The following is a 17,181-nucleotide window of genomic DNA, read 5'->3' as shown; positions in this document are numbered from 1 at the left end:
TAAGAAGCATGTGCCAGTTCAGTCGTCCATAGCGTGGCTCTCCAACATTGCATCTGATGCTTCTGTTATCCTTTGTTGCAGGATGATATCTTCGCGGGTGGCTTGAGAAGACACATGCAGTACGTCTAACTAGGACGCTTGCACTAATTGGGCCAGGAAGGGGGACGCGAAGATGAGCGCCGTTGTGCTATGATCTCCACCGTTGTCGATCGAAGCGACGTCGGCTACACATGCCATACGCACAGTGCACACGTACGCAGGATCTGTCACGCTCCACATTCCTCGGGATGCGCGGGACCAACGCGAAGGGGGAGACCCTTCACCAGCTAAAGGCGCCGAAAAGCAATCTCCGCCTCTGTGCAACTGGTCTGTTCGCAATGCTCGTCATTTGAGTGGTTTGCGCTCGTGACGTGCAAGGGTGTGTTCGAGGCCAGAACGAGGAGTTGATAACAGGCCTTTACCGGTTGCTGGCAAGTCCGAGATCGCTCAATAAGGAATGCGATTTTCTTGAGCGACGACAGGGGTGAATGCACTGCCTTGACCAGCAGTGACTAGGCCAAACTAATCCACATATTATGAATATAAGCACTCGACACTAGAACTGCTAAAGACCATTTCAGTCAAACTGTGCAGTCGCACCAATAGAGTGTAGGAGTGCTCTGATTAGCGGTCGCAGTGGACTCGAATAGAAAAGACCCCATCTTGTGGCTATGAACATCGTCGAGTCAGCGTATGCAGGGTCATGTATGATAAAAGGCCGGCGTGCGACATGTTGTCAATCAGCGCGTGAGCCGACGTGGTAGAGGTCTGGTGCGACAGGCGCATTGAGCCTATAATACGGGGTAATATTGCGCCCCGCCAGTACCCACCACAGGCCTTTCGGGCAATCATTAGCTTCTGATTCGGTATTATACCAATGATAAGACCTCATCTGGCACGCTGTCTTGACACGAACACTACCAACTACTTGGCTCCAACGGTCTTGCGACACCGTGACGGTGGGGAAGCCGTTATGCGCGTGGGTCTCAAAAATAACGGCCATGGTATACTTGGCAAGGCCCAAGCTAAGCGCATGTTTGTATCAAGTTTCGTACGCTGTCTGTGGTATTTCAGTATGCGTGGGTCGTGATGAAATCGTGAAACGCGTCTTTTTGAAGATGTTCTACCGTCATGCAAGCCTTTATTATGTCGACACTGGGGCTTCTGATGCGAGTAGATAGTCCAAAGATTGACAGGGTAGTCAGTATCCGTGTTTGTTGATCCCAAATGCATTGTAGCGAGGATGTTTTTTGGTCATCTGACGTATAACGATCTCCACGACTCGACAGCCGCCGGTTCGTCGGCGGATCTACTACCAGCCTAGGCAGTATGCTTATTGATGCATACGTAGTTGATGAGGTTGTCGTAGCCCAGCTGCATGTTATAGCGACAAATTGCTTAGTGCGGGCGTCACCGATCCAGTGAGTTGTTCTGCTCCGTGATGTAACGACGAAGAAGAAGTAGCTGTCAACAGTCTACAGCGAGCGTCCATGTGATACGTGTTCCCTAAAAGAAGTTTGATCTGAGGTCATTGGCAATCTGATACAGCTGAGCGTACGATGTGCGGGCAGTGCACTCCAGGATGCAGCTGAACCGGACAGCTATAGGACATATGACACATGTCTGCACAAAGGCCCCACTTACAGTCCTTGTGCACCAGTTGGTTGAGAACCTGTTCACGATTGCGGAGGCTGCTGGAAATTGCTGCCCCGAAGTGAGGTCTCTAGGGCTACCACATCCTTTTGTCGTGGTCTAGCACGCAAGGAGTCGATATTTGTGAGCGTTGACACCTGTCGACATTGTTGCGGTGTTTGGTATAAGTCTGAGATGTGATTTTTGAATCTCGGATAAAATGACATGAGCAAAAGTTGCCGCAAGCGCAATGATTACCTGTCCAAGCGTAGATCCTTGGCATCTTCTACGGTCGTTCGAATCTGGCGTGGGCCAGGGCGAGAAGCCAACCGACCCTGTGAGTGACAAGCGTTGTCACCGGGTAAATCGTAACAGCCTTGGTGTGACAATCGAGAAAACTAGCTCCGACACTATTGGGCGCCCAAGGTAAAATCTCAGCCAACCGCCGGGCTGCAGTCGAGAAATAGGCCAGGGTGCGCTCGCCCCGTTTTTGATGCTTGTCGTTGATTTCGATAACAAGGCTGTGCTCAGCGTAAGCAAAGACCGCGTAGTAGACATGCAGGCAGACTGCGCATATATCTGATGGTTATATTGTCCAGGTCAGGGACATGGTGAAGCAAGATGCCGTCTGTTGTGCAGATGGCCGTTACAGTATGCGTCCCTACACATGTCAGAAGCAACATATGCGTGCAGGGCATCCCGGCTTTGAAGGCGAACTCTGCGGGTAATCGCTGCATTTGGACACGGCTTGCGTGGTCAGCCCTTGAGCAACGATGAAGTAGCCGGGCTGATTGCGTCTTCAAGCTGCTGTTCTCCAAATGTGGACAAACGGCCCTAGTGACGTGCGGTTGCGGGACCTCCAAACGTGCACTTCTGCGCCGTCTGGATGTGATTCAAGTAACGAGGAGGAAGTGAGGCGGAGTGCTCGACAGCGTGGAAGCGAGCGCCTGCATATACACGTGCACAATGTACGTATCCGCGTGAGAGGCATGCATCTAAAAGTGTCGCGTCCCGTCGGATAAGTGCCGGCGCGACCACGTGTGGTTGAAGGCTGCAGCGTGCACCGAGTCCTGGCAGAAGAAAGTGGCTGAGTAATGGGAGGCAAGCGCTCGAAGCAAAGGTCATCTCGTTTGGAGGCGTTTTCCTGTTTGGTTGGATGGGTCCGCAGGCTGGGATGGCAAGGACGCTTCTCGCGGCTGAAGGACAGCATTGGCAGCACGCGTGACGAGGCACGGACGCAAGCCTCCTGAAATTCGTCGACCCGACACAGTGGAGCCGGAGAAACTGGTGGAGGAGCAGCAGCTTCTAGCCTTGGCGCCGAAGCTTCGATGACCGCCAAACGGCGAGCCGACGATCCCAGATGCAGCGAAGGTCCACGGTGCCGGAGCACGCTATGACGCGCTACGCCCGCCTGGTCTGCGACGGACGCGACTTCCTTCCCGCGTGGCGAGCTGCTGTCGCCGTCTCATCAGCATGACGGGAGTGCCTGTTGTTGGTTGTTGGTGGATGCTTGCTCACTCAGGGCGCCGGTGCCTGTGGCGTGATGCAGCCGTCAGACCAGATGCGAGCCGTGTTGCAGCAGAGCGTCGCCCACGACGGTTGCGGATGCGAGTGCATCAGAAGAAGGAATTCGAGGACGCCCACGAGCGTGATGTGCAGGGCAGGCTCCACGTGCGGCTTGGGGGCCACTCACGGCGCGGGGCGTGTTGGTGGTGAAAGGCACGGCACATGATGTTGCGGGCCATGCGGCCAGGATGGCGGTTGAGACGAGTGCCGGTGCCTGCGATGCAGCCACAGTCGCATGCGGCAGGGCGCTGGACGGGGCGCTGGACGGGGGGAGGAAAAGAAAGAAGAGCGATCATGAGACGGAGACGGCATGGTGAGAGACGCGGGTGAGAGACGCGTCGAGTGGGAGACGGCAAGAGCGCTGGCGATTGCTGGGGAAGGAAGGAACCACCCCCACGGTTGCGTGGTCAGGGCGCGCTGCGCAGTGCAGGACACCACCACGTACATGGAACGATCCCACTGCCCGTCACTCACTCGGAGTCACTCTCCTCGGCGTCGCCATGCAGCGTCTCCTTTGTCTTTCGCACACTCCTTCAGGCTCGATGACACACTACCGGCCGCCGTGGACAACGTCTCCCGCGGCCCTCCCCTTGGCAAGGCCTCTCTAGCGCTACACTACCACACACGGCGCCCGAGAGGATGGCGTGCAGGCTGCGTATCGCTGGCGGACATATCCTCCGGCGACAGACCCTCGACTCGGCGACGACGAGGGCACACTGCTGCCCGACGGACGATCCAAGACGCCGGCGACCAGACCAATGGCCGGCGCCATCACGCGCGGATGCACTCCCCGTTGCACCATGCGCTTGCGTCGCTTTGGGCTCTCATACAAGCCCACTCGTGCCCCCCTCCCGCTGTTCCGCGCAGGGGCGCTGCTCCGTGCAGTAGCCTGTGTCCCGTGCCAACGCGTCTGGGATACCCCTACCGTTGCCCTGCCGTCACCGCCCAGCTCCTCTGCCTAGCCTGCCCGGGTCCGTCATGTACTTTTGTGCTTGCAGTGTGCTTCCTGGCGGGGAGCTGGCCCAAACAGGGGGATGCCCACCGTGCTTCTTATTAACATGATTTGCTCGCGCCCCAGAGCCAGCTCGCATCCAAGCCCCAGCTCACCGCATATTCACTGTCGTTGCGGCTACGCCCGCCGCCAGCTTGCGGTCCCATCTCGACGTCCTCCCACCACAGCCCGTACTTTTTGGTCATTGTCCAGCTCCCTCGGTGCCTCTGCGTCTATTGTCAGCTTCCCGAACCATACTTACGCCATCTGAACTCAGCGTTACTCGCCGACTACAGTTCCCCTTGGACGCCTACTCGCCGTCTTACAATCCAAGCCTTGCATTCTCATCTGGTCTATTGTGTTGTCCGTGACGGCAACACACTTCACAGCATCCAATCTGGCCGCCCAAACACTCCCCGCCGTCCAAGACATTCACAGTCCTTACGCTCATCCATTTCAACGCCCATTGACACCTGCCCGGACACCTGAGAAGCACCATCTGGAACGTCCTGTGCTTCCTCCTAGACTCGAAATCCCAGAGTCGGATCGTTCATGGTGGGCCCTTGGTGGGCAGCGGGGCTCTGACGGACAGGTCCCGATGTCGAGGCCAACGGGGGCAGCGAACCAACCACTCACAGGAGAAGATGGGCCCCGGCGGCTTGTTCAGACGACTCCCCAGGTTTCACCCACACATCCTCACCCTATCGTACATGCGCTGCAGCGAGAAAATACTCGTGATGCGCCGTCCAGCGGTTCAATTTCGTTGCCCCCGCTTCGCCAAATGTCCAGCACTCCACCATTGTCCGACAGGAGACTAGGAGGTCCGTTGGGCATGCACTCCATCTTGAATCCGCAAGCAGACTTGCTCGAACAACAGCGGAATCAACGGCGGAGCGCATCGCACGCCGAACTCCCCTCGCCGATCGAGCATCTGACTCCACCGAATCTGCCCTCCATCAGCCGCCCCACCAGTGTTGATTCAACGCAAGGCGACTTGATGCCTGCTAGGCAATTCCAACAGCCCCGTCACCCGCGGAGGGGCCCGCTATCTCCCACTGTGCACCGCACCCACAGCCTCAGTGTTCTAAACGCTCCGACAGGCACTATCGACGCTCATCAATCTCCCTTCATTTCGCCCAGTGGAAGACCTTTTGGTGTTGATTCAGTAACCTCGCAACCAGCGCTACCAACTCCTCCGGTTGCAGGTTTAGGACCCCGCGCTGCCTACTTTCCAACTGCGCCAACACCTCCTCCAAACATGGTCCGCAACGAGCTTCGACGACCCAGTATGGGCTTCCCTCAATCCGGTAGTGCCAGCCCCATCGCAGGATTCTCTCCTTACAGCCAGCCAGCTTCTGTCGCGTCGAGCCAGATCGATGCTGCCAGCCAACATCCTCATTACGTACCCCCGCCGGGTCATACGCCCATGCAGGAATCCCACCAGATCCCTATGAGTATGGATACAGACCGTGGTCGGATCTCCATGGCTCCGACAGGGCAGAGTAGCATCCAGATTATGACGATCAAAAGTCAACAAGGACATCATGTACAAATCCCCGTTGATGTTCAAGCTGCGTCTAAGGTTGCTGACGAAAAGAGGAAGCGCAATGCGGGCGCATCGGCACGCTTTCGCGCGCGACGCAAGGAAAAGGAGCGGGAAGCTTCCATGAGCATTGCGCGCCTAGAGCAGCAACTGCGCGACGCTCTCGAAGATAGGGAATATTATCGAAACGAGCGAGACTATTTCCAAAATATTCTCCTCCAGCAGCCGGGTTCGGACCGACTCTATCAACGCCCCCCTTCACCGCGACTGAGGCGGCCATCTGTCTCACTCTCAAATGCTGCGTCTTCCATTACCGGCGGTGGCTCTGCGGGTTCGCCATATTCCGCATACGATGATGATGAACCAGAGTTGGATAGGAACGTGCGAAGGAGAACCAGTACATACCATCCTCCCCTGGGCCAGACGGCTGCACCCTTGAACGGCACTGGGACCTCAACACCGAACCATCCTGCCGCTACGTTTGCATCGGTGAACGTCGCAGCTAACGGAATGCCTTCCCATCGAGCACAGCAGCAAGTCCAATCACACCATCATTACGCAGCCCAGCGTCCCCAATTACATGATCCTTTTGCTTCCGAACCAGCTCGCTACGAGCAAAGAAACTGGGCACCGGCGCCTGGCCAGGTGCGGGAGAATCGATAATGGCCCAGGCAACTGCGTTGACCATTACATTGGGGACACAGAGTCCAGCGTGTACCTCTTTTTCTAAGTTCTGATACCCTAGGGCCACGCGTAGTGGCTTTTGCTTCTTTAGCAACGCCCCGGGTGGCTCGATCCTGTTTTAGTTTCCATGCGCCGCTATTCGATGCAGGCATGTAAACACACAAACACTGTACAGTTTTTCCACGTCTGATCGATGTGTTTCAAAGCACCACTGATCACCGATCTTCTACGTCATATAGAGCTCTCTCATTAGAGCAAATCTCCTCACGGAACCTCTCAACATTTAGCAGATTGTCTTTCGCAAACCGATAGCCATGTAATTTAGCATAAGCTGATGCAAGCATCATCAGCACAGACAATAATAAAGCAAGCGAATGGTTCCCGTTTCGCGGGTTACCACAGCAAAAGCAACCAACCAAGCGTTTCAGCCATATGCCGCGTCTCAACCGTCGGTCGTTTTTCTGTCTGACACCAGACTCCATTTTAGCCCCGCCCCAGGGCGCTTTACCTAACCAGAGTATCGGTCGCGACCTTAACCTGAATGGCGGGTTGCACTAGATCTGCAGCTGAAAAGTCAAAACATAGCATGATCACATCTCGCCGTTGTACCGCTCAGCATACGCGAGAAGGGTATTTCTAAGCTCATAACAGGCTGGATTTACTGGCTTTGCGGACATTGCGCACTGCGCGTGCAGGGTACAGATGGATCCCGAGGATGTGGGACGGCATCGCTTTCGCATCCGCATGTTGGTGGGCCACTTCTTTTGCGATCCTGCACTAAATGTTTGTCAGATTGATCGACTCACGAAACAAGATTCGGGGACACTTTGTAGAATGACGGCGTATTGCGGCTGCAGCCTCTTCAATTCCGGCCTCTGGGGGAATGAAACCCCGACGAATGCTTGAAGTTAGTGCTGTTATTGGCAACTCCATGTTGGCTGTCACAGCGATCACTCTTTTAGGCCACCTAAATCAGGCTTCGGGCAGTAGAATCGGGCCATCTTCGACCAAAGAGATAGCCGCGGTCGAGCTCCGTAAAGCTTCTGATGGACATCATACGATGTGCGCATGTACTGTGGTCGCAACGGTGAGTTACCCTAGTAAGGAATCTCAGAAATCCGACGAAAATGGGCCCACTGTAATCACACACCGCTGCAACCACAGTATACATGATCCATGCCTTACTGGTCCATGACTAGGGTTTTAGCTGCCAACTAGGTATGTTCCGCAGCTGGAAGTGCCTTGATGCATGCGATAACGCCTCTAGTTGCGCTGCCCTTGATCGACAGGGATGATCAAATATGTACACTTGTCATGAAATCACGCCTTCCGTTCGGTGGTACTCTTGAAGGACACTTTATGCAACTTATAATCTAATTGTGCAGTCGGACCTTTACAACGGCTAGTTCTCGTCGCCGAGCTGAGCTCTATGCGACGATCCCCTCGAATCTATCAGAAGAGCTCTTCTTAAGCTCACGTCGTCATATTCATGACAGCTGACTGTCTACGCCTCACTCTTTAACTATGTGCGCTATCCGCGCGAGATAGATTCGATTAACCAATGATGTTGACACAACTCAGAATTGCAGCCTCTAGCGAGAGTGTTTTTAAGGTTTCGCGAACCTGTTGGTCCCTGACACTAAGCCAAGATCCACGCGGGCTTCGACTGTCGGAGGTGTGTCCGGTGCGGGCCGCTGGGTGGATAGACTTTGACAGACACGCGCACGTTAGCACAGACATTGGCGCGCGGAAGTGCATCAACCTGTCCTCGACAACGTCGAAGGAGGAGCAATTCTGCAACTGACCATGGAAACGATGATGCTGCATGCTTTTCATGAACGAACGAATGAGCGACGAAGCACGAACACGAGCACCTTGGAGGATTGCCGATCTGATCTGCGCCCGGCGGCCCAACTGTCTGTTTTAGAAGGGCCGACTTGAAGCAGGGAGATCCCTCTCATCTTCACAATTGGCGTCTGAGATCGTTCGACGCGGCAAGAAGTCAAACGGTGCTGGACAGACGGCCATACCTACCCCGGCCGGAGCATGATCAAGCTTCCCCGTACGCTTTAGCGTTAGTGTAGATTCATATCGAAGCGGACGTCGCCAGCGACGCAGGTTCACTAAACAGCATCCGAAGTCTTCAACGTTGAGAGTACAGCCCAATACAACCCTTGTTGGCAGCGCGGTATCCATGCAAATATTCCCATCCAAAGTTTAGATAAGGCGATCATACTGGCCTTTCCAGGTCTGCGGGTGCCCCGCATGGCGAGAAGGCCAAAGCCGGTTGTCCTTTCCGCACGAATGCAACCCCATGTTGAACCCAACACTTTCTTCACGATCCACGAAGCCTTTGCACCTCATCAAAAGTGCCACGAAGATCTTGCGCGTGCTCCGGTAGCAATACCGTTTCCCCGCAGCACCTAGCCACACCGCTATTCCATACGTCGGCGGAGAGTGGTTTTAGCAGCCCATAGTCCGGGGTAATGGAGCCCGGCTTCCACCGTTCACGCTGACCGCCACACGGATTCTCCCCATCGCTGGCCACAAACGGACATGAAGAGTCGAAGAGGAGGCGCTGTAATCCAAATACATCCCTTTCAGACACACCAAGCCCAGAAAGTGCATTTTCTGTCATGCGACTACTGTGGATCAAACCCATCTGCAGGTCAAAGGAAGACTCTCTAAGAGTCAAGGCTCCTGCAGAAGTCCCGCCCGGCATTACTCGTACGCGGCTCCCTCGGATCCAACAGGGAGATCATGTCTTACTGGCTTGGACGACATATTACTGACTCGGCGTCCCGCCGTGATATCTCTAGCTGTTGTTTGCGACCACAGTATGTAGGCACGTGGTAGGATGCCGAGCACCCTCGGGCCGAAGCTGTCTACGAAACACACTTGTCTTCGACGTGCGCTCGCCATCTGACCATTATAGTGTGCATACCGGCTCCTCGGCGTATGCACGTCCGTTCCGACAGCCACCGCTCTCGTGCAATCATTCTACGCAGTACTCGCGCCATGTCCCACCGTCCTACCACGACACGTGTATGGGACTTTACCGCCTTTTCGTCTAGACAGCCACGCGCTCGACGATTATCCGCCTGACAGGCCTCGGTCTCTAGCGCCGCATATGCTGACAGCAGCTTAGCATCGAGTATATTGTGCGGCCTTCTCCATCTGCGGCGCGCCCGCGCCCAGCCTATCTCGTGCGCTGCGCTTCCCCACCACCCCGCAGGTCTTCCTCTTCGGGCCCTTGGAGAGACCCCCACCCCGGCTGCCACCACCGCGCGCGTCCAAATGTAACACAGCATCGGCGTTAGCTCCTCATACTGTATATGTATCTGCACGGCCAGCGCAGCGCCATGCATCCCTGTAGACGGACTCGAGCCTGGATGACGTTGCACAGGACTCGAGAGGCGTTACAAGGAACATGGCTCTGTATGTAGGTAACAGGTGGAGCGAGTTGGCGCTTATGCATGTGATGGGGGAACACGCGGGTGGGCGTCAGATTGGGGACCTTGCGTCTTGCGTCTTGCTTGCGTGGGCGACGGGGCGTGCAGGCAAGGCAAGGCGCCGGCATGCCATCCCGTACCGATGGTCGCACGGCAGCTAAGCGGCTTCGGACCAGCCGTTCGCTCAATCACTGAGTGATGCAGAGAGCGCGCGTGCAAGCCGGTAATTTGGCTATGCAATTTCAATCTGCGACGCGGCGATGTGCGGTTCTGCGCGCCGTGCGCCTTGCGGGCGGGCGCAGCGCGTGGAGATTGCCGAGGGTGCACCAAGTTGCAGCCTCATTATTTGTGTATTTGTCGTTGCGGTGGCGATGGGTCGATGGGCGTTGCGGTGACTAGCTAGATAGGCGCGAGGATGTTTCCGCTTACTTCCCTAATGCAGACGACCAATGCAGCTATGCTGTGAGAGGGGTGATGAATGGGTGTCAGGCCTGCAACCTATCTGGGCTAGTTGACGCGCGCAGCTAAGGCGTCATCGTAAGGTATCATGTTATGGTGTATGATACAGTTGGCCGCGGTTTTATTACTTGTTATTTTGTCGAGAAGCGTTGGCAGAGGGCACGGGTGAATGTCTGTCGCGTCATCTAATAGCTGTCCACCAGCAGCAATCCTCTATGGACCCCTACTTGGCCTCAGAAACGCTATAAGGCATATTCGTAGTCGATCAGTAGCACAGAGTTTAGTATGCAACCCATAATCTGCATGGTAAAATAAAGCCTTGGTGGTGGTTCTGGTATTAATAGCTCGTTGGAAATCCAGGTTCGGAGATACCGAGGCAGGTCAAGGATACAGTACAACAACATTCCAGAACCGTATCATTACGAGAGAGCCAAGATGGTTCTCATCTCCACCGCTAGACCCAATATACGCATGCAACCACCCAAGATGCGCGCCGATCCGGACCAACACACTCGAAACCCATGCCCATGCCCGGCCAAAAGCTTGGGCATCAAGGCGCCACCCCGCCAACGCACAGCACGACGCAACGCACGGCATTTCAGCTGGATGCGATGCGCTGCAGCGACTGACGGTCACGTGAGCGGGCCATGGGCTCTCCCGAGGTGCTCTCCGCCTTCTCCAACGCGCCCATGCAAGCATCCTCCAATCAGAAAATTCAGGGCCGCCCTGCGGAAAGCCCGCGTCTGGTTGGCTATGTCGCAGCTGCGTATGCACTCCGTGGGCACTCCGTGACACTTTGCCCCTTTTGAAGCACGGCCAGACTTACGTGCAGGACTATAGATCTGCGTCGTGTGATATAGTATATACGCGTACAGTATCCATGGCATAGAACCATGCTAAATATAGTATAGCCTCATAAGCAGCGGTGCGTGAGCAGATATTGCCAGCAATTCATTTGGACATGACAATCTACGCACGTGTAACGGTTAGACTGTAGCGAGCGAACGGCACATGCGCGACCGATAGCGGCATGGGGCGTGTGGAGACGGTACGGCGCCACATTGCATTTAGGGCGTCGCAGCCAATGCGCGAGAGGTATATTGTCTATCGATGTTGCACGACGCACGCCTCGCGCGTCAGAGTGCCTGTGTCTACAGCATGTGGAGATTGGCGCCGGTAGCGGACCGTCGAGCGAGGCGACACAAACGTGGAGCACATGGCGAGATTCAGTGTGGACCGTGGGCGCGCGCGGCTCGGAGCGCACCGCTAAAAGGTTCCTGGGGGCTGGACGTGGTGTCTCGCGAAGCCCTGCAAGGCTGCGGTGTGTGACCGAGGGCGTCATGCAGTCGTTCCGAGCGCGGACGGGTGTTTTGGTAGGACAGCTTGCATCTATGATGCCGAGGGGCTTCAAGCGATGCAGGTTGATGGAGCACTGCCTTGCCACGAAGGAGTAGGATGCTTTAGTAGCTGTCAGTTTGTGGCTTTCCAAGGCCGGTGATGAGGTGTGATGCGGCTAACGCGTGCAGAAGAGTATTCGCGAACGTGCGGTGTGGTGCTAAGCCGCGATTTCCCGACGGATGCGTCCACGTCGAGTTTTCGAACAGGGTTTTGGAATCGTTGTGAATGGCGTTGGAGACGGCTTACTTTCACCCTCCCCCAGCGCCAAACCGCATACGAATGTTTTGTAACTGACGGAGAGCGGTAGGTGACAGCGAAGAAGTTCCTCCTGCTTCAGCCCGCGTCTGACGGAAGGCTTGATACTTCTGGTGCTCATCGATCAAGGTGTCGATGAGAGAGAACTCGCCAATGACGCACTGGCCGGAGATGAGTACATCGAGAGCATCTATCTGGACACCTTCGGACGATGGCAGAAGCGTGTCTTGCTCGTCCTGATCCGCTCCGATATCAGACAATGTATCAGTGCGGCGCAGTTCACCACGTTCTTCTGCATCGGCATCTTGCTCACGTGCAGCATCGTTCTCGGACGGTTGTTCTGCGCTTTCTCCATCATTTGCGCTCGTCTCTGTGCTTCCTGAGGATATCTGCGCCAAAGTCTTTTTGGCTTGCCGTCGCTTCACGTGTACTGACACCATGACAAGCTGCAAAAGCAATATGCATATGTCCAAGCCTGCAAGCTTCCATTTGCTCGTCGGCCCCTGCTGGCCGATGAAGTCAATCATCAACCCTCCATGTAGATAGCCGCGTGTATCCTCCCCGGCGGATGGTGCGGGATATGTGAGGTGCAACAGGAAGTTGATTGCGAAGCAGAAGAGGATCAGAGGTAAGAATGGCTTGTGCTCGTCATGCTGGCGGTTCAGGCCAATGTCAGGAAGCGGCGTGAGCAGAGAACCGTGAATTAAGGCGCGCGCGGCAAACCAGAAGAACGAGCAGCTGCAGCAGTCAGTACCAAAAAGAATAAGGGAGGTTCTAGGGATGCGTACTCCAGATGGTAGAGTGTAATAAGCTCAAAGAATACGAGCGTATCCAGCTCACGGAGCAAATGATCCAGAAACACAACCCTCTTTCGCTTCGCATCTAGTCTTCTCTCTTTCACTCGCTGTTCCCGCTGGGCAATCTCTTCTTCGGGATCGATGTCTACTATGGCGTCGTCGTGCTCCGTGTCCGAGGCCGCAATGCTGCTACGACGCAGGCCAGCTCGCGAGGACTCGGCCTCATCGTTCATCGCGCGGCGAGGCAGATTTATCTGTAGCCTCTCCGTTCATCAAGGCGCGATGAAGAGGAGCGTTCGGCGTATAATCCAGGGCTCAGGTGAGGTCGATGTTGTGCCTGGAGGAGAGCGCGTCGGCGGCTGGAACAACACCAATGCCGACATGCCGAGAGTGGTGAGATAATCGATCTACGAAGCTCCACCATCCGCGAACTTACATCCCACTACGTTCGGGCATTCACCTTGCGACAAGCTTAATCAAGCTTAGTAGAGGCTAACAGAGCTCAATTGTGCATGCGCTCTCCGTAGCACGGGACTACGACCCTCAGTACACTGCAAATCACCCACGCGACACCTCCGCCACCTCCGCACCCGTGGCACCACAATGTCAGGACCTCCACTATCGGGTCCAAACAGCGCCCCGCTGCCCTCGTCCTTCGACGAGAATGAGTATGTTCCTTTCATTCCTATTATATACCTTACTCGATACCTAATTGCTCGCAGGGACTTTTACAATGAGAACCGCCTCGACAAGATCGGGCGGCGCCTCCGCGAAGAACCCCTCATCCCTCTCGGCTGCGCCCTCACCGTCTGGGCCATCGTCGGCGCCACGCGCTCCATGCGCAAAGGCGACCACAAAATGACAAACACCTTTTTCCGCCGCCGTCTGTACGCCCAGGCCTTCACCATCGCCGTGCTTGTCGCTGGAAATGTGTACTGGCAGAAGGATCGCGTGAAGCGCAAGGAGTACGAAAAGCTCAAGGCTGAGAAGGAGAGGATGGACAAGAGGGAGCGGTGGCTGCGGGAACTGGAGATGCGGGACGAGGAGGAGAAGGCGTGGAAGGAGAGGTTGGCCAAGGGTGTGAGGAAAGAGGGGGAGAGTCTGACGGATATGGTGAGGGAGAAGACGGAGGAGCTGAAGAATCTGAGGGGTGGAAAATAAGCGGAAGGGATTGAAGAGTTTGGAGTAGAGACTGCGGATCGATGATTGGACGGATGTCGCGTACGACACGAACGTCCGCTGTATATATTGCTAGGCGTGTAAGAGTATTTGCTTGGTCTATAAGGTTTTCTGTGAAGGGATGGTAAGAGCACATCTCTACTCGTATCATTTTTCGGCTGCTGTTCGATTATTCGAGGAACGGAGTAAGGACATGCCCTGTTGTTCAGCGGTTCGCAGTAGGTATGCGCGCTTCGAGCGCGAGCTCAAAATAACACATATCAAATATTTACTTGTTCTAGCGCGCTAACATGTAGCTATCGTTGATTCTGTCTACACTCGACGTCCGGAAAGCAGCGCCTAGATCAAGTCATTCGCGATCACGTCTACGCTTCAATGTGAGTATCTTATGGATGCATCTAGAAACGCTTTTCTGATCGATGCTGAATTTTATTTCGGATCCTGACCTTGACCGCCTGAGCCAACTTCTTTTCTTGTGATTTACCCTTTTCCCCCGCTTGTTCCAGCATCATCGCTTTGAAGATGGTATACTTGTGCAGATCGAGAATATACACGGCAATCGCGTCCAACGGGCCTGCCCGAACTCCTTCACTTACCCGGGCCACTTTTTCAGTGTTTCTTGTTAGCTCCGTTCTGGTTCTGTCATCGGACGAATGAGTTTCGCATCGCTGACGAAGGTGCTCCCTGATTGTTATTGCCACCGCACCACCCAAGAGTCACTTTCCGCTTGTTGTTTCGCTCGGTCACAAGTCCAAGCAAGCCACAGCATGCCCACTGTTTGGGTTTGCGTGTAAGCCGCGGTGCTGCAAACATGCTCGTGCCTATATACAGCACGTTATCTCTCGGTCCCTTTTCCATCAAAAGCACCTTCCGTCGCGTCACATACCCCAGCAAAACAGGAAACCTTAGACCGGGAAATTAGCCCTCCACACACCAGCTGGAAGCCAGAATGCCAAATACGCCTCCGCCGCCGCCATCTGGTGTAACAACGGAAGCAGTCGGAGAATCGGCTCGCTTGGAGGAAGAACAGGGAGTACGACAATCAGGTCAAGTGTCCATTCCAATACGAGCTCGAGCTTCAACTTTAACGCCAGCTGGAGCTTCAGCTCTAGCACCAGCCCAAGCTTCAACTTTAGCACTAGCTCAAGCTTTAGATACAGTACCAGCACAGGCTTCACTTTCGACATTATCAGAGGTACCAAATCAACAATCAACTTCAGCACCGGCGCCACGACCGACAGTTCCAGTCTACCCTTCTTTCGCCGATTTCAGACGGTATGGTCTGAATGTTATTGCCAATCCGCCCGACAATATTTGCCCTATTTGTCGTGATTCACTTCGTAATGACGATTCTGCAGTAGGCACCGCCACCTCCATTAGAGATAGTACCTCCACCAATACGAGTACAGCTCCTCGATCTAACACAACTGGGACCCATATCACCAGCTCTTCCACACCAGCCACAAGCTCAACGAACACTCAGTCCACTGGCCAAGTCCATTGTAATCAATATGAACAAAGTGGCACTGAAGATTCCGACGTTGTACGTATCAGACGCTGTCCTATCTCAGAGAACGATCACTTGTTTCACCGCGATTGTATTACATCGGCTTTCAGAGCTAGCATCCTTCGGAGCTTCGAACATCGCTGCCCTTGTTGCCAGACGATACTTTTCCGTGCCTTCCCACCCTACCACTGTCGTGCTGCACCTACGCATCATAATACCATACACCATCCGGACGTTGGACAACAGCGCCGTCCCGATTCCTTTCTGTCACCTTCAGCAGAGTTCCCTTCGACTTCTTTCCAACCTGAGTTTCGAGGTGGTTTTGGACGTGGCATTGGACGCGGCACTGATCGAACCAGATTTGCTGATGTCGCCCGAAACTGGAGACCTCATGAGAATGGCCACATTCTACAAGATCGACGCGGTCAGAACGGTCGGGATCTCAGTCAGTCTCGAGAAGTTTCTACACCTTCCCCTATCACCAATCCTCCATCGGTGTATTTCACACCTCCTAGTGGAAATCGCTCAACAAGTTCTACCGAAGCTATCATAGAAAGATTGCGTCGAGAAGTCGAAGACAATAATCGTAGGTTGCGCGAGCTGTCCACTCCATACTACCATGCCCGTACACCCAGCGATCCTTCATATTTCAACGACCGCATGATCGCCTATACGCTGTCTGAACACCCGCTACACGACATCCCACGACCGATGTCTATGGGAAGGGGTGCACTGCAGCAGGCTGGGGAACAACTGGAACAACACATGGCAATAGTGGAAGAGGATATCCAGCTCACTAGACAAATGCAACAGCACGCGCTAACACAACTTCATCAGCAGCAGCGGCAGAACGAGAGACTGACAGAGCGCCTGCACGAAACCAGAGCAGCATATTCACGAGTCGCTAGTCGCCTGATCTATAGACACAGCCAAGACAATCTAACGCGGCCGACTACTGGGTCGCAGCAGGACGAGGACTTGGTCGACGTGCGCGAATTCGAATCAAATTTGCCGACTGCATCAGATTCACCGGCAGCCGGTGTAGCTGACAGCAATCCTGCTCAAGAAGGTAACAACGGGGAAGATGTTACAGAAGACGATGATGAGGACGAGGTGGACTTGTATGGCATGTCTTAGGTGCATTTGCATACATGTCCTGCATCTCGGGGTGTACCTTATCGGTGCTTTGCGAAAAGAATGCCCCCACCCTACCATAGTACAGCTCCTTATTTTAATTAATTGTATTACTCATAGTATATACCTACTTAACGATTAGTTGAAATGCGTTGGTACACCTATTTTAACAGCTTGGTGCCCTATTTTAACGTCTACCACAACCAGATCTGGCTATTCAACAGATCTAGCTAGCATTCAACAAGATCTAGCCAGTAATAGAGTGAATGTAACATACAATTGATAAAGGTTGGGGATCTGTACCATGGTCGGGTGGGGGCATTCTTTTCGCAAACGATAATAGTGTCAGTCCATGGCGAAGCAGTGGGAGCTGAGTGTGCTTTTTCTTTCCTCTCCTTTGCATTTTCTCTTCCTGTCTCCTTTCGATGTTCCTTTACTTTTAGTCTAGTCCCTACATTCCTTTCTTTGTGTGTTTGAATAGAGTCAATAGTGTCATTTAAGAAGCCTTGCTTTGTGGGAAATTTCTTCAGACAGTGGAGCTCGTG

General features: G+C 54.4%; 4 protein-coding genes across 4 annotated transcripts; 3 read left to right on the top strand and 1 right to left on the bottom strand.

The window, feature by feature from the left end:
* Window positions 1–5,486: 5,486 nt before the first annotated feature.
* N0V89_001841 (uncharacterized protein) lies at window positions 5,487–6,434 on the top strand (the record flags this gene model as incomplete). The annotated part of the gene is made up of 1 exon (XM_056210652.1): window positions 5,487–6,434. The coding sequence occupies one exon, from the start codon at window positions 5,487–5,489 to the stop codon at window positions 6,432–6,434; it is 948 nt and encodes a 315-aa protein (XP_056074125.1).
* Window positions 6,435–12,012: 5,578 nt separating this feature from the next.
* On the bottom strand, window positions 12,013–13,049 carry N0V89_001840 (uncharacterized protein; the record flags this gene model as incomplete). The annotated part of the gene is made up of 2 exons (XM_056210651.1): window positions 12,013–12,757; window positions 12,808–13,049. The coding sequence occupies 2 exons, from the start codon at window positions 13,047–13,049 to the stop codon at window positions 12,013–12,015; spliced, it is 987 nt and encodes a 328-aa protein (XP_056074124.1).
* Window positions 13,050–13,419: 370 nt separating this feature from the next.
* On the top strand, window positions 13,420–13,977 carry RCF1 (Respiratory supercomplex factor 1, mitochondrial; the record flags this gene model as incomplete). The annotated part of the gene is made up of 2 exons (XM_056210650.1): window positions 13,420–13,484; window positions 13,539–13,977. 2 exons carry the CDS (start codon window positions 13,420–13,422, stop codon window positions 13,975–13,977), a joined length of 504 nt encoding a protein of 167 aa, XP_056074123.1.
* A 1,922-nt stretch (window positions 13,978–15,899) lies between these two features.
* On the top strand, window positions 15,900–16,639 carry N0V89_001838 (uncharacterized protein; the record flags this gene model as incomplete). Its single annotated transcript, XM_056210649.1, has 2 exons — window positions 15,900–15,961; window positions 16,432–16,639. The coding sequence occupies 2 exons, from the start codon at window positions 15,900–15,902 to the stop codon at window positions 16,637–16,639; spliced, it is 270 nt and encodes an 89-aa protein (XP_056074122.1).
* Between the last annotated feature and the right edge of the window lie 542 nt (window positions 16,640–17,181).

This window comes from Didymosphaeria variabile (assembly GCF_027946475.1).
Source record: "Didymosphaeria variabile strain IMI 356815 chromosome Unknown scaffold_2, whole genome shotgun sequence".
NCBI lineage: Eukaryota > Fungi > Ascomycota > Dothideomycetes > Pleosporales > Didymosphaeriaceae > Didymosphaeria > Didymosphaeria variabile.
The sequence above is the reverse complement of the archived record's forward strand: the minus strand, read 5'-3'. Positions and strand labels throughout refer to the sequence as shown.